Source organism: Carassius carassius, chromosome 23 (genome assembly GCF_963082965.1).
Source record: "Carassius carassius chromosome 23, fCarCar2.1, whole genome shotgun sequence".
In the NCBI taxonomy this organism is placed as follows: domain Eukaryota; kingdom Metazoa; phylum Chordata; class Actinopteri; order Cypriniformes; family Cyprinidae; genus Carassius; species Carassius carassius.
Window position 1 is genome coordinate 15,244,222 of NC_081777.1, and position 17,494 is coordinate 15,261,715.

General features: G+C 45.1%; 1 protein-coding gene across 3 annotated transcripts in view; it reads left to right on the top strand.

Moving 5' to 3' along the window:
- Positions 1-11,826, top strand: part of lekr1 (leucine, glutamate and lysine rich 1) — a 144,468-nt gene extending 132,642 nt beyond the window's left edge. For all 3 annotated transcript variants that reach the window (XM_059506260.1, XM_059506259.1, XM_059506261.1), the window contains one exon: positions 11,316-11,826. In XM_059506260.1, the coding sequence (XP_059362243.1) occupies positions 11,316-11,738 (423 nt within the window). In that variant the 3' untranslated portion in view covers positions 11,739-11,826. The remainder of the gene's footprint in view (positions 1-11,315) is intronic.
- Positions 11,827-17,494: the final 5,668 nt, after the last annotated feature.

Consider the following 17,494-nt stretch of genomic DNA (forward strand, 5'->3'; position numbering starts at 1 on the left):
CGAGTATGGGTAACCATACTTGGCTGTATGTCACATCACTTTCACTTTGAGGCTTACATTTAGCACATGTGGGGGAGGCCAACAAGAACAGTCTAACATCCGTGGCCATAGCAGGCCACCAGAAGTGCTGTTGGATGGCAAACAACGTTCTCCAAATACCTAGATGGCAGACTAACCTGGATGTGTGACTCCACTGAAGGACCTCGGGACCTCAGTGCAGCCATCACCGGCAACCACTCTCCCGGCACTTGCACCCCTCGACCGGCCTCTTCAGTTCGCTGCTCGAACCCCAAAAGGGCACAGACAGTTCGCTGCTCAAACCCACGAAAGGGCACCGACCACCACCCCTTCAGGAAGGATGGCTTCGACCGCAATTCCCCCCACCCCCAGGTGCAGAGACAAAACGGGACTTTAAAATGACAAAGGCTACCTGAGCCTCCTGGTTCCATCTGAAGGACACCTTAGTGGAGGTTAAGGCCGTGAGCGGCACAGCGATCTGACCAAAATTCCTGATGTATCACCAGTAGAAGTTGGCAAAACCCAGGAAACGCTGCAGAGCCTTACGGGAATCAGGGACCAGCCACTGGGTGACTGCTTCTATCTTAGCGGGATCAGGTTTAATCCCTCTCGTAGAAATGATGTGACCAAGGAAGGTAACAGACTCGGCGTGGAATTCACACTTCTCCGCCTTGATAAACAACTGGTTCTCTAACAACTGCTGGAGAACCCGTCTGACGTGCTGGGAATATAATTGGAGAGAGGGGGAGAAAATCAAGATATCATCCAAATACACAAAGACAAATTGATTAATCATGTCACCCAACATGCTGTTGACGAGTCCCTGGAAAATGGCCTTAGCATTGGTAAGACCAAATGGAAGAACCAAGTACTCATAGTGTCCCGAAGGGGTGTTAAACGCCGTTTTCCACTCATCCCCCTCCCTAATGCGCACCAAGTGGTAGGCGTTATGGAGGTCTAGCTTGTTGAAGACCCGAGCTCCCTGCAACAATTCAAATGCAGAAGACATTAAAGGTAGGGGGTACCTGTTCTTTATAGTAATGTCATTCAAACCTCGGTAATCAATACAGGGGCGCAGGGAGCCATCCTTCTTCTTAACGAAGAAGAACCCCGCACCAGCGGGAGAGGAGGAATGGTGGATGAGCCCAGCCTGAAGTGACTCACTTATATACTTGTCCATGGCCTCTCTTTCAGGACCCAAAAGGGAATATAGGTGACCCTTAGGCGGAGAAGAGCCCGGGAGAAGGTCAATGACACAGTCATAAGGGCGATGCGGAGGTAGTGAAGGGGCCCGGGCCTTACTGAAGACCACTTGAAAATCATGCTACTCTGCCGGGACACCAGTCAGATCAGAGGAATCCACCTGTGAAACACAAGACACAGAGACAAGAGAAAAAGCAGCAACCAAACACGACACGTGACAAGACTGACTCCAGGCTAAAACTTAATTACTAACCCAGTCAATGTGTGGGTTGTGCTTATGTAACCACGGGTGTCCCAGTATTAGTGGAGCTCTCGGGGAATTGATAATATACAGTTCGATCTGCTCACAGTGCTTCAAGCGATGTGAAGGCTAACACTGGGTGTGACATGGGTGATGGTGGTACGGGGACTACCCGCTAATGACCATGCCGACACGGGACTAGCCAGGGGAATAAGCGGAATGTTCCAACTGTGAGCGGCTGCAGCATCAAGGAAGTTCCCCTCAGCCCCTGAATCCACAAGAGCCAGACCAGCGTGTGAATTACTCTGAAAGCAGAGTTGAAATGGTAGCAGAGTGCGTGCTGCTGGAGAGCTTGAAATGTGAAAGGTGCCCACCAGGACTCTCCACCTCACTGGTGGGCCCTGGCTTTTAATGAGCCACCGAAGACAAACACTCCTGCTTCTGTTGCGGTGCAAGCCGGAGATGACCCAGCTGAAGGCTGGTTGCACTGGCCAAAGAGGGCTCCAGGTGGCGCCCCAGGGCAGGAGTTTGCCGATGTTTACGGCGACGGCTGAGACGACCCTCAACATGGATTGCGAGATTTATCAAGGTATCCAGTTCCCGTGGAAGCTCAATGGCCGCGAGTTCGTCGGCAATGGCGAAGTCCAGCCCCTCGAGAAAACGTGCATGCAGCGTGCTCCCATTCCAGCCACACACCGCGGCTAACATCTGGAACTGTATAGCATAATCTGTGACTGAGTTCCTCCTCTGTGTCTGAGCCGCAGCCTCATCGCCCTGAGCTGAGTGATCAAACAACTTGGCCATCTCTTGGCTGAAATCCGCGAAGGTGGCACAACAGGGAGCCCGCAATCTCCACATAGCGATTCCCCATTTGCGGGCACGGCCCGAAAGGAGTGTGAGGACATAAGCCACCTTGGCCTCTTCATTGGCATAACGTCAGGGCTGCAGAGAAGCATTCACTGCATTAAGAGCGTCCACATCCTGTGCGGTGGTGTTGAGCTGGGTGACATGCTGACCTAATAAAACTCCCGGCTGTACAAGCACGAGCGACGTGGATCAGATCCAGCTGAAACCATGTTCTGGTCAGACTGTTTTGACAAGAAAACAGGCTGGATTCAGTAGCGGATTACACTGAGCTTTATTAAAAGCAGAGGAGACAAAGCAGGTGAATGATCGTTCCACAATCAGATCGTATGGACGAGGAATAACGTCACCCGAGCGAGAGATGAAGAGGACGGCAGGTCGGATCGCTTCACCGAGCGACAGTTTGCTCGATAACCGAGACCAGAGGGATGAGAGCTGGAGGACTTCTTAGGACACTGCGTGCACGAGATAGGAGGCAGAGAATAACAGGTAAAAGCACTGGATTCTGATGACAAGACAAGACACGAGTACACTTGGTGAGTACACTGACCAACTCGGAGATCTGAGCTATTGGTACGAATAACAACAGTCTGAAAATGGACAGATAAACACAGGGAACTATAAAGGGAAGATATTAACAGCAACAGGGACCAGGTGGCAAACAATCTAGGTAACAAGCAGAGAAACAAGGAGGGCGGGGGAATCAATCAAACAGACACACGCGGCGAACTGTCAAACCATCCAAACACACAACACAAACACCAAAACACTCAACCACATCCCCAAAAGGCAGATGATTAGCCTAGAGACCCGACAAATTGAGATTGTAGATAGAGTGTCAATGGTCCATTTGAGAGATAGGAATTGGTAATGCACTTAACAGTTTAATCCACCATAAAGCAAAAATAACGGTATGGGCATTGCGTGAATCAGAGGTAAAAAAGGATATAAATACTGTTTCAGTTTCTTGCACAGACTGATTGTTTTGTGTCTTTACACATCAATGTATTGTCACGAGCCACAGGGTTTAATTTGGTTTTGTGTATGATTTTTTTTTTGTATATTTTAGCCGTGATTCCCATCCACTTACAGTACATTGTAAGAATGATAGACTGCACAACGGTTTGAGCTAAAAATCTTGATTTGTGTTCTGCTGAAGAAACAAAGTCACCCCATTTTCAGGGGCTCAAATTTGATTGGACAAATAAACTCATGGACATCACCCAAGACTGGGTTTCCTCCTTTGTGATGTTTTGACAGGCCTTTACAGCTGCTGATGTCAGTTATTGTTTGTTTGTGGGTCTTTCTGCCTTTAGTTTTGTCTTCGGCAAGTAAAATGCAAGCTCAGTGGGGTTGAAATCGGGAGATTGACTGAGAAGCACCCAGCTGCAGCCTGCAGATCGAGGCGGGGCTGCATCTGGGGAGGAGCTGTACATGTCGCCCAACCCCATACCTACTCTGATTGGTTCAATCGTCTTTCATAGACCTACATGATAAGAAATGAGTGCGTAGTTGTTGTAGGATGGAGTATTTTGTTTAAAAAGCTAAAACACTGTGCACAGAAAAATGCAAAAAAAAAAAAAAAAAAAAAAACCTTAGCCTGTAACTGGCCATGTCCCAGAAATGACTGTTTTGCTAAATTAGGCTGATCTTTAGGCTAACAGACGAACAACCCACTAGATTTTTACTTAGTAAATTAATTGGGTTGATTATCCACAGAGGGAGGATCAGGTCTTCAGAAGAATTCATTATGAATTAAATATATATTTTTTAATTTTATTATTTCATCTCATCAGAGTATGATAAATGAAATGAAAAGGATATATCAGTATTATTTTAATTTAGCATGACAAGTCAGTTATTGTTACATATCATTTTCTGCCATGCAGTTGATAAATGACACCGCAATAGGCTAATGTGACTGCTGTGTGCAATTTAAAGTTTTATGAAACTTAAATTTTCTTTACTACATTGCAAACATAGACTTTTTCCTCCCCTTTATTTCAGGAAAATATGCTGCTGTTCATTATTTTAAAATGAAGAAATGGAGAAACAGTGACATAATGCATTAAAACGTGTTTTAAAAAGACCAAACACGGTTTTAAATAAAGCATTCTATTCACAGAAAAGCAGGTTATGGGAGGAAAATGCTTAACGTTTAATTAAACGTGTTGCGTTCGTATTCTGGGTCAATTTCTGCTTGTCTGTGAATAGAATGGTTTATAAAAAACTTTTTTACTGAGTTTGGTCTTTTAAAAACACTGTTTTAATGCATTAAGCCACGTACTTTCTCGTTAAGCATTTTAGAATGTCCCAATGGTTAATTTCTGAATTCGACTGCAGAAGATTAAACTTTGGCTTTGTAAATCTGCACAGCGTTTTTATTTAGTTTAAACAACATTCTCCATCCTACACCAACTATGCACACATTTCCTATCATGTAGGTCTTTTAAAGTCGATCAAAACAATCAAAATAGGTATGGGGCGGGGCGACACGTGCAGCTCCTCCCCAAATGCAGCACCGCCTTGATCTGCAGGCTGCAGCTGGGTGTACTTTGATTGATTTGGCCGTTGCAGAATATGTAATTTTTTTTTACCTAAAAAAAACCCCCTGGGTTGTTATTGCTGTATGTTTGCTGCATTTGACTGAATCTGGGCAGACAGTATATCCCTATACACTTCAGAATTCTTCCGGGTGATTGTGTCTTCTGTCACGTCATCAATAAACACCAGTAACCCAGTGCCACTGGAAGCCATGCATGTTCATGCCATCACACTGCTCCACCATGTTTCTCAGATTATGTTGTGCTTTGGATCATGAGCTGTTCCAAGCCTTCTCAATATGTTTTTCTTCCCATCATTCTAGTACAGGTGGATCTTAATTTCAGCCATCTAAAAAATGTTTGTCCAGAAGTGGTCTGGTTTTAGATGTTTTTTGTCAAAGTTTAATCTGGCCTCATTTGCACCTTGTGTTGAACCCTCTGTATTTGTTCTCACAAAGTCTTCTCTTGAATGTAGACTTTAACAGTGACACAACAACCTCCTGGAGAGTGTTCTTCACTTGGCTGGATGTTGTGAAAAGGTTTTTCTTTACCATGGAGAGGATCATCTGATCATCCAACACTGTTGTCTTCTGTGGACTTCAAGGCCTTTTTAATGTTGCTGAGCTTACCAGTGTTTTTTTTTTTTTTGTGTACCAAACTGTTGATTTGGCCACCCCTAATGTTCCTTCTATCTCTCTGATGAATTTGTTTTGTTTTTAAGACTAACAATTGTTTGTTTCACCTGCATGGAGAGCTCTTTTGACAGCATGATGTGGGTTCAGAGCAGCAGCTTCTAAATGCAAATGACACACATTTAGTATCAACTCTAGAAGTTTTACCTAAATAAATTACTGTAGAAATAATGAAGAAATAGCCCACACCTGTACAAGAAACAGCTTTTGAGTCAACTGTCCAATTACTTATGATCCCTTGAAAAAAAAGGGGGTTCTTTAACCTTTCCTCCAATTTTGATGTGAAAACCCTCAAAGGAAGATCAGTTCATTGACGGCCTCCCCAAGCATTTGTGTTTTTTTTTGTTTTTGTTTTTTTTATGATTAGAGGTTATAGCTCATGAAAAATCCAGATTTTCATTAAATGATCATCACTACAGTATAAATTTCAGGTATTTCTTGTTTTTTGAAATCACAATAATGGGGAAGACTGCTGACTCGGTCCTGACAAGGGTCCAGAAGACAATCATTGACCCCCTCCCCAAAGAGGGTCAGTCGTAAAAGGTTATTACTGAAAGGAGTGGCTGTTCACGAAGCATATTAAATTCAAAGTTGACTGGAAGGAAGAAATTTGGTAGGATATTAAGCATATTAAAGTGCAACAAGAGTCACCATGCTTAGATGTCTTCAGGAACAGGGCTACCAAGCCACTTCTGAAACAGAAACAACATAAGAACCATCTTAACTGGGCTAAGGAGAAAAAGAACTGGATTGTTGCTGAGTGGTCCAAAGTCCTATTTTCAGATAAAAGTAAATTTAGCATTTCATTTGGAAATCAAGGTCTGGAGTCTGTAGGAAGACTAGAGAGGGACAGAAACCAAGCTGCTTGAAGTACAGTGTGAAGTTTTCGCAGTCAGTGATGATTTGGGTGCTGTGATGTCTGCTGGTGTTTTTTTCCATTGTGTTTTATCAAGTCCAAAGTAAATGCAGCCGCCTACCAGGAGATTTTAGAGCACTTTGTGCTTTCATCTGCTGAAAAGCTTTATGAAGATGCTGATTTCATTTTTATGCAGGACTTTAGCACCTGACTTTAGCACTACTTATAACTCTTAACACTGTCTACCCTTATTGTATCTGTTACTGCCACTTATTTGTTGCTCTGTCTGTGTCTATTCTGCCTATGGTCACTAAAGTCACTCAAAATCTCAGTGCCTTCCACGTACGTCTACAGTATGTCTGTTTATGTCCTGTTATTGTAACACGCATGTCCATGCTCAGTTTTCCCCATTGTTAACAATACAAATTATATTAATGCCTCTTGACTCTTGCCCACAGTGCCAAAACCACTTCCAAGTGATTTTCTGACCATGATATGACTGTGCTTCATCGACCAGCCAACATGCCTGACCTGAAACCCATATGAATCTATGGGATATTTTCAAGAGAAAGATGAGAAACCATTGATTCAACAATACAGACGAACTGAAGGCTCAATATTGCCTCAGCAGTTTCACAGGCTGAACATTTCCATGCCACAGCTCACTGATGCTGGAGTTTTGCCGCGTTTCCACCGAAATTACCCGGGAACATTTGTACCAGGAACTTTTTTCACCAGGAACTTTTTTCCCCCCAGACCTGTTGCTTTCTGTGTTTCCACCGCGGTGTAAAGTACCGGGAAGATTTGGCAAATAGACTGGTGACGTAGGTCTGTGCGCATTTCTCAATACAAAGTACCCTGATTTAGGACTTGCATCCTCGGTAGTTCGGACTTTATGCATTCGACTTGGGAGTGTAATGTCCGTGACGACGCAAATCCGGTAATTCTGCAAACAGCAGCGTACTTGATGACTTCAGTCAGCTTGCTTTGGCTTCTGCAATTTTCCTCTCTGTATATTTACAATAAAACGAAAAAGGATATCAAATACCACTGCCTCCTTTCGTTTTCATTTAAACATAATAACAGCTGCAGAAATGTACTTAGTTCAGGGATATGTGTATATATACAGCCATTACAATGAAACAAAATATTATATAAATTTGCCTTTTTTATTTTCATTTTAACATATAGATAAATTGAATAAAGACCAAAGATAACCTGTTAGATTCACCCAAAACGAATTATATTTTATGTTTAACCACTAAAGAGACATCAGAGCCAGCGGCACATATCAGAAGGTCTAGCCGAGGTGAGGCTGCTTCTCGGCGGATAGCTGATCACTGAGCTCCCGCTGATCGCGTGTAGCTCACCGTCTCCGAGATCGGCGAAACACATTTTTAAATAGGCGCTGACTTTATAAATAAACCACAGATTTGAATTTTAAACAACTACATTCTCGCCTGAAATACATTTAAAATTACATTTTATGACAATAACAGTAATATTTTGAAAATGATCCGAATAAATGGTGGTTGAACCCAAACAATGCTGCGTGAACTAAGCTCCCTTTGGCTACTGCAATTTTTTCCTCTCTCTATATTTACAATAAAACGAAATAGGATATCAAATACCACTGCCTCCTTTCGTTTTCATTTAAACATAATAACAGCTGCAGAAATGTACTTAGTTCAGGGATATGTGTATATACAGCCATTACAATGAAACGAAATATATAGATTTGCCTTTTTTTATTTTCATTTTAACATATAGATAAATTGAATACAGACCAAAGATAACCTGTTATATTTACCCAAAACGAATTATATTTTATGTTTAACCACTAAAGAGACATCAGAGCCAGCGGCACATATCAGAAGGTCTAGCCGAGGTGAGGCTGCTTCTCGGCGGATAGCTGATCACTGAGCTCCCGCTGATCGCGTGGAGCTGACCGTCTCTGAGATCGGCGAAACGCATTTTTAAATAGGCGCTGTCTTCATAAATAAACCACAGATTTGAGTTTTAAACAACTACATTCTCGCCTGAAATACTTTTAAAATTACATTTCATGACACAATAACAGTAATATTTTGAAAATGTTGATCCGAATAAATGGTGGTTGAACTCAACCAATGCTGCATGAACTCAACCAATCAGCATGTTTAGCGCCCAAGTCCCGCCCCCAAAAGTTCCGGAACTTTGAAAAAGTACCACCTCGCCAGCAGGGACTTTCTGAGGGGCATTTTTTTACCCTGAACTTTATTTAGTTCCTGGTTCCTGCGGTGGAAACACACCGAGTACCAGGCCAAAGTCCCTAGTTCCTGGGTAAAGTTCCTGTGGTGGAAACGCGGCATTTGTGCTAAAGGAGCCCTGAACAAGTACTGATTGTATAAATGAACATACTTTTAAGTAACTTGAACCTTCCTGTTTTGCAAATACATTTTGATTGATCTTAGGAAATATTCTACTATTTTGAGATACTGGATTTTTTTCCTGATGAGCTGAAAGCTCTAATCAAGAAGAAAAAAAATAAAATATTTTTTGCATAATATTCTGTTTTTTTTTTATATGCACCTGTATATGGATCTAACTGTATACATATATTGGTTTATAAAAAAAATAGCATCGATACTGTTTCTTTAAGCAAAGATGTTCAATCATAACAGTGGCAGATTTCCGACAAGCCTTAAAGGACCCACCCCTTAAAACTGATTTTTTTAGACTGAGGGTCAGAATGAGGGTTGAAAATAATCTAAATTTATTTATTTTGCAAAAAAAACAAAAAAAACAGTACAAGTAAACCTCAAGGACCATAACAAAACAACAACAACAACAACAACAAAAAAAGACCCCTTTAAGAGTTCTGTTTTCATGTTATATAAAACAGATTTTTCACCAGCCACTACTGCCAAATTCAGTGTCACATAATTCTGCAGGAATTATTCTAATATTGAATTGATGCTCAAGAAACATTATTCTTATTATCAAAATTTAAAACAATTGTGCTGCTTAATATGTTTGGGGAAAACATGAAGCATTGCTTTGATGGACAGAAACAACATTTGTTTGAAACATAATTCTTTTTTGTGACAGGTCTACTATTATTTCTAATCAGTTTAATGAAGTTTTGCTGAATATGCACCATTTTTCCAACCTGTAGTGTTTAATTTGTTTTTCTTTATTTTTATTAAAGCCTTATGGCCCATGCTTGCAAAAGTCCTTTCCGGTTAAGATCATCATTCTTGATTTCTCCTGAGTGAGCTACACTGGGGCTTTGCTCTCTCTGCCTCACTGTGTTTAGATGCTGTTATATAAACTCTCTGCGGCTTTATATGTCAGACAAGCAGAGGAGTGAAGCAAAGGTCACTGTGTCTGATGCACATATAGTATTTGACCTTTACTGACACACACACACACTCTCCAGTGTTGTTAGAGAGTGTATGCCTTTTTAAGCAAGCAAGTCTGTGCAGCAGAGTGTGTGTGGGTGGATGAGCTGCATGCAGGGCTGGTGTGTGGGTATGTGTGCAGAGATTAAATTGGGTGTATGTTTTCGATTAGTTCTGGTTACACATAAGCTACAGTCCACATTTACAGAACATATAATGCAGATTAAATGCTTCTGAATGGTGTAATTACTTAGTTTGTCCAGCAGAGCACGCTCTATTGTTTGCTACTGGAGACCCAGGTCAGTGTAGTGTAATAGAGTTGTATGTGTGTATGTATTTATATATATAATTCATTAATTACTCACCCTCGTGTCGTTCCAAACCTGAAAACCTTTGTTCATCTTTAGAACACAAATTAAGATATTTTTAATGAAATCCAAGAGTTTATGAATATTTTGATTCGATTTGATTTACATTTTTTATATTTTCATTTATCATCTTAAATTCAGTTTATTGTAATGATATGTTGTTGTTGTTTTTTTGTCTTGTATATTTTTGTAATTTTTATTAATTAATTACCAAGTAGTAACATTATTTTTCTCAACCTAAACTTATTTTAGTTATTTGCCAGTGTGATATTTATCAATTGTTAAGGTTTTGATATGATTATTATTATTATTATTATTATTATTATTTTGGTAGTATTAATAACCCTATTACAAACCTGTAACTACTTAATATTGGCCCTTTAGAATATCTGTCAGCCCATTAGAATGAAGCATTCATGAGTATAAATACATGCAATTTCAGAATTCTAAACATGAAGCAAAGGTTGGAGTCCCAGTAGTTCTGAATCCATTTGTATACTGCAGTATGTAATTATGACCACTAGATGACATCGGTTTACCTAAAGATTGTAGCTGGTGACATCATGAAGTCAAATGCTGGTCAAATCCTCAATCTTAAGCACATGTACATCTGTTAGCAAATTTGGGAACTTCCCAGGGCTTGTGTTTGAAACAACCCTGGGCTATTCCTTGACTATGCAAGTTTTCAAAGGCACGTGTCTTCTGCTCACGTCATATTCCAACTGCTCTAGATTCTTTCCAAACAGAGTTTCCCACCATCCCACTTTCACATGTAATAAATTATCTTTTATGTCAAAAACACTTTAGAATGGATTACAGATGTATTGTAAACAAGGGTAAAGGCATTTGATACGTTTAAAGCCTCTGTAGCTCCTTATTGTAAATCTTATTAAGTTGTATACATATTTGTTTAATTTATATAATTAAATGTTCAAAGTATAAATGTTCAGTTAGTATGGGCATTATGGAGGATCATAGATAAGTGCTCATGGTAACATTGCCTATCCATGTTCTCCCTATGGGGAGTTTGATGAGGAGATATTGTCCAGTTTTGGTATGTTAGGGTTGTATTGGTCTGTGAGAGATGATGTAATAATACTGTCTCATGCTTTCCCTCCACCTTTTATTCCCTCTCTCTGTCAATTAGAAGTCCTTTCTTGAAGAAACAGTAAGGCGTGAGTGTGAAGAGAGGGAAGAACTGACTGCAGCACTGACCATGGCCAAAGAACAACTGCTGGAACTTAAACACTCCACCACAAAACCAAATGACACCCAGGCACACACCCAAATTTCCAGAGTCAGACCTTCAGTAATGAACGCGGACCTCCCCTTCCCCAGACTCGATCCCAGCCCTCCTCATACACGCAACCACAGATCTTTGTCCACTCAGAGCACCAGGCAGTGTTTGCCTGAGTCAAATTATTGTAGTTTGAGTAGAAGTTCGACATCCTGGCATGGATCATCACTGCAAACACCCATCCTGCCCAAAATCAGCAAAGAGAGATTCGCTTCAGTTAATGACTTGTGCAAAAGCATCAATATGGTGAGGGGCAGAAGGGACAAACTCTGATTTGCATTAGAAAGTCCCTTACATTGTGTACTCGTGTACTAGTTTTTTTCTAGGTCAGAGGCCACAGCAACACAAGGGAGAGGTGGAAAGTAGCTAATTACAAATATTTTTTTTTACATGACATACATACTTTTTCTCTACTTTCTTAAGTATACTTAAAGTGTGTGGTTGACTTCTCAACTTTTCTTTTTCACCAAAACTAAAAAAAAAGAAAAAAAAGAAAGAGAAAACATGAAGGTGCTGCTAAAGAAACATGTCAAGCTTGCATTTGACAGGTACTTTTCAAACTACGGGGGTGGAGCCCTGTGCTTCAGGCAATAACAGACAGTTCTGACTTGGTTGCAATACCAACAAAAAACGTCTCGGGTTACGACTGTAACCCTTGTTCCCCGAGAAGGGGAACGAGAACTGCGCCGAACGACACTTTGGGGGAAGCCCCTCAGCGTAGCGCCTCTGAAGTATGAATGAAACTGAGCCAATCTTGATTGGTGTTGCGTCATGACGTAATGTGTGACGGCATACGCGGAAGCTATAAAAAGGACACCGGCACACAACAGAGATAGCTTATGTGATGAAGGAAGCGCTCCCAGGCAGGGGGAGGTGTGGTGACGAGACGCAGTTCTCGTTCCCCTTCTCGGGGAACAAGGGTTACAGTCGTAACCCGAGACGTTCCCCTTCGAGGGAACATCGAACTGCGTCGAACGACACTTTGGGGGAACGAGTACCCACTATGCCACAACGAGCCCTGCCTGTCCTAGTGTGAAGCTGCGCACAGGCACACTTAGGACGAGAGCACAAGGGTGCCAGGAGTCGATGGAATGTCCAGGCTGTAAAATCTAATAAAAGTGTGAGGGGTGGCCCATCCTGCTGCATTGCAGACCTCCTGGATGGGGGCCCCTGAGATGAGGGCTCTAGAGGACGCCATGCCTCTAGTAGAATGAGCCCTCACGGCCAGAGGTGAAGGCAAATTGCGCACCTGGTAGGCCATAGATATAGCTTGGACAATCCAGTTGCAAATGGTCTGTTTGGAAGCAGGAAGCCCCTTCTTGGGTGACCCGAAACAGACTAACAACTGGTCTGACTTCCGCCATGAGGAGGACCTCTGGATATATATTTTCAAAGCTCTGACAGGGCAGAGCAAGTGAAGTCTCTCCTCATCCACCGTCACGTGAAGGTGGAGGATGAAAAGCCTGCAGAACCGTAGGCCGTGCCACATTAGACGGCACCTTGGGCAAATAGCCTGGCTTAGGAAGTAGGATGGCCCTGATGTCGCCTGGAGCAAACTCCAGGCACCCATATGAGATATAGAGAGCGCCTGGAGATCTCCTACACTCCTCAGAGAAGTAATGGCCAACAAGAAAGCCACGTTAAGGGAAAGGTCCTTGGCCTCAGCCGACTCCAGCGGTTCGAAGGGGGCCTCAACCAACCCTCCGAGAACCACCGCCAGGTCCCAAGTGGGAAACCTGGTACGAGCCGCAGGTCTCATCCTCCAAGCCCCACGGAGGAAACGTACGGCCAACGGCTGTCTCCCCAGAGGCCCATCACTCAGAGGAGCGTGGAAAGCCGAAATGGCAGCCACGTACACCTTGAGAGTGGACAGGGTAAGACCAACTGAGAAGCGATCTTGGAGGAACTCCAGCACTGAAGCGACCGGGCAATTAACTGGGTCCACCTCCTGCTCTCTGCACCAAACGGTGAAAACATTCCATTTTAGGCCGTACAATTTCCTCGTGGAGGGAGCTCTAGAGTTGAGTATGGTCTCCACTACTCCTGCTGACAGGCCGGCTTCTCCGTACTGTGCCCCCTCAGGGGCCAGACCCATAGTTTCCATAGTTCGGGCCGAGGGTGAAGAATTGAGCCCTCTGCCTGTGACAGCAGGTCCCTCCTGATGGGAAGCTCCCACGGAGGGCCGTCCAGGAGTAATATTATGTCTGAGAACCATACTCGGGCCGGCCACAATGGGGCTACCAATAATAAACTGATGCCGTTACGACGAACCCTCTCTAGAACTCCCGGGAGCAGAGCAATCAGGGGAAAGGCATACAGACGCAGCCTCGGCCACGTGTGTACCATGGCATCCAACCCCAGTGGGGCTGGATGTGTGAGAGAGAACCACAGTGGACAGTGAGTCGTCTCGAGACGCGAATAAATCCACTTCCACTGGGCCGAACCTCTGACATATGCACTCCACCACCTCGGGATGGAGTCTCCATTCCCCGGGCCTCAGCCCCTATCTCGACAGGATGTCTGCTCCCTGATTCTGATTCCCTGGGATGTATGTTGCTCTGAGAGACAACAATTTCCCCTGGGACCACAATAGGATCCGATGCGTCAGTCTGCATAGAGGGCGAGACCTCAGACCCCCTTGATGGTTTATGTAAGCCACCACAGACATATTGTCCGTCCTCACAAGGATGTGATGACACTTGAGATCCGGCAGGAAGCTCCTCAGAGCTCGGAACACCGCCAACATTTCCAGGCAGTTTATATGCCAGGAGGAATGATGGTCCTGCCATGGACCTCTCGAAAAGCGGCCGTCCATGACCGCGCCCCAGCCCGTGAGTGAGGCATCCGTCGAGACGGTTTTCCGGCGACATGACGCTCCCAACACGGGACCTTGGGACAGAAACCAAGCTTTCTTCCACATAGATAGGGAACGAAGGCATCTGCGCGTGACCCTGATCATGCGAAATGGGTTTCCCCTCGGGTAGAACCCCTTGGTTTTCAACCACCACTGCAAGGGCCTCATGTGCAGGAGACCGAATGGAATGATATTGGATGCTGCTGCCATGAGACCTAACACGCTCTGAAAATGTTTTACAGTGATGGCCTGGCCTAGCTTTATCCTGGTCACCGTGGCCAGGATGGATTCGATCCGTGCAGGAGACAATTGTGCTCGCATCGAGACCGAATCCCACACCACTCCCGGGAACGTGGTTCTCTGGGCTGGTGTCAACACGCTCTTTTTCGTGTTGAGTCTCAATCCCAGGCTCTGGATGTGGGCAAGGACAACATCTCGATGCGGAACTGCCAGCTCTTGTGACTGGGCTAGAATCAGCCAGTCGTCGATATAATTGAGAACCCTGAGACCCTGAAGCCTCAGTGCAGTGCTAGAGCTGCATCCATACATTTTGTAAATGTGCGAGGGGAGAGAGCTAGGCCAAACAGAAGAACCCGATATTGGTACGTCTCGCCCCCGAAGGCAAACCTCAGGAACTTCCTGTGAGACGGAAGGATGGAAATGTGGAAGTATGCGTCCTTCAGATCTATCGTGACAAACCAATCCTCGGATTGAATTTGGTTCACGATGATGGGAAAAGTGAGCATCTTGAACCTGAACCTCCTCAGAGACCGATTCAAGTGCCTGAGATCTATTATTGGACGCAACCCCCCATCCTTCTTGGGAACTAAGAAGTAGCGGCTGTAAAGCCAGGACTCCCTGTCTGGAGGAGGAATACGTTCTATAGCCTCCTTTACCAGCAGAGAGTTTACTTCTTGTTCCAACACCCGACTCTGCTCTGGGTTGACTACAGTCCAGACCACCCCATTGAACTTTGGTGGGCGGGAACCGAACTGTAGTCTGTACCCCCTTTGAATGGTGTGCAGAGCCGAAGGAGAAATATTTGTGAGATTTTCCCATGCATCGAAATACTCTACTAAGGGGACCAGCCTCTCGAGGCTGGCCTCGGGCATTAATCGGGATTCGTCCCGAAGCGTACTTAACGGCAGGAAGTCGACATCGATTTCCTGCGGGCTCCACAGAAGAGGCGACCTCGATCGCTCCCCCATGGGTGGGGCCGCCCGCAGAGGGCCTGGGCTGGCTAGGACCTCTTTGTTGAAGCCTTCTTCGCCTGTAGGACGGGCCTCAGGTCGCCCGGCTTAGGCTGAGGCTTCGGCTGAAGCGACGCTCTCCTTTTGCGCCTGTCTATAGGCGGAGGAGCTGGTGGATGGCTGCGGCTGCCCGCCTGGGGCAGGCTTCTTAGATCTCGAGCGGCGAGGGAGGTATTGTTTAAAGGCTGCAGACTGTTTCTTTGCCTCCTGGAACCTGTCGACGACGATATTAACTGAGTCGCCGAACAGGCCAGAGGGCGAAATCGGGGCATCAAGGAGGAAAGCCCTGTCCTTCTCCTTAATGCCTGACAAATTTAGCCATACGTGTCTCTCGGAGACCACAATTGCCGCCATGGAACGGCCGATAGCACGGGCTGTTTCCTTGGTGACTCGGAGAGACAAATCTGCGGCCTTCCTCAACTCCGCAACAATTTCCGGAGTTGGACCCTCGCCCTCATCAATATCCTTAAGAAGGTCGGCCTGGTTCGCCTGCAGTACTGCCATTGTATGCAGACTAGCGCCAGCCCGACCCGCAGCCATATAAGCCCTGCCCACTAACGCAGATGTATCACGGCACGGTTTAGTGGGCAGCACCAGGGTTTTTGGGGATGATGCAGACTCGGGGGCTAAATAAGTGGCCAGCGACTGTTCCACCCGAGGCATCATCCCATAACCGTTCTCTCACCCACCCAAGATATTACTATATTTTAACACAGGGGGGTTGGACACGCGAGATGAATGAGGTTTGTTCCACCATTTACACAACTCGTTGTGTAAATCTGGAAAAAACGGTAAACCCCGATGACGAGGTTGCTCTCTATGCTGCAGGAAACGCTCGTCCAACTTGCTTTTAATAAGTGTTTCCTGCTTCTCATGTGGCCAACTGATATTAAGACGGGCCACTGCATGAGAGACAACCTCTACTAGCTCCTCATATGCGGGGACACGGGGTGGCGAGTCATCCCCAAAATCCCCGCCCTCGATGCTGAGCACATCTACTTCCTCGGAAGCCGACAGCTCAAGCATCGGGCTCTCCACTCGTGCGGAAGAAGCCGCGGGGCGGGCTTCTGCGCGAGGCGAGAGAGCATCGGAACTGGTGGATGAATCGCGAGAGCGTGCCTCGGCAGTCTCGAGATCCACCGCCAGATCCATCTGCGAGCCCCATGAAGAGCGTCGGGGGCCCGCACCACGGGGCTCGCGAGCCTGGCCATCCCCAGTGAAAACGGCCAGGCGGGAGCGCAGCACACGGATTGGCAATCTCTCACAATCCTCGCAAGCAGCCCCCTCGAGAGCTGCCCGCGCATGCTGCACTCCCAAACAGTGCACACACATTCGGTGTGTGCCTCCACCCGTGATATAACGTGGGCAGGGATGCACACACCTCGTGAAACTGCTCGCCATAATAATGCTTGTGACTAAGGACAATACAACACCAAATAAGACACACAAGACAGAGAGCGCTTGCTGAAGAACAGAAAGCTATCTCTGTTGTGTGCCGGTGTCCTTTTTATAGCTTCCGCGTATGCCGTCACACATTACGTCATGACGCAACACCAATCAAGATTGGCTCAGTTTCATTCATACTTCAGAGGCGCTACGCTGAGGGGCTTCCCCCAAAGTGTCATTTGACGCAGTTCGATGTTCCCTCGAAGGGGAACTTCCAGTTATGCTGGAGGACTTTTTTTTTGCTCTGACAGTCAATCTCTGGTGTTGGCGTTCCTTTCAGGCTTGAGGGCTCAGCCACTATAAAGGCAGCACCAAGTGCCATATAATCTCATAATCTTGCTCCTTTATGTAGCTATGAAGCCTCCTATCACTCACAGTAGAACGCATGCTTTGCATTGGATGGTGCCAGGATTGCCATTTCCTGAAGCATTCTGTAAAAATGACATCTTTTTAATTACGATGGAGAAGCTGTCTGTACT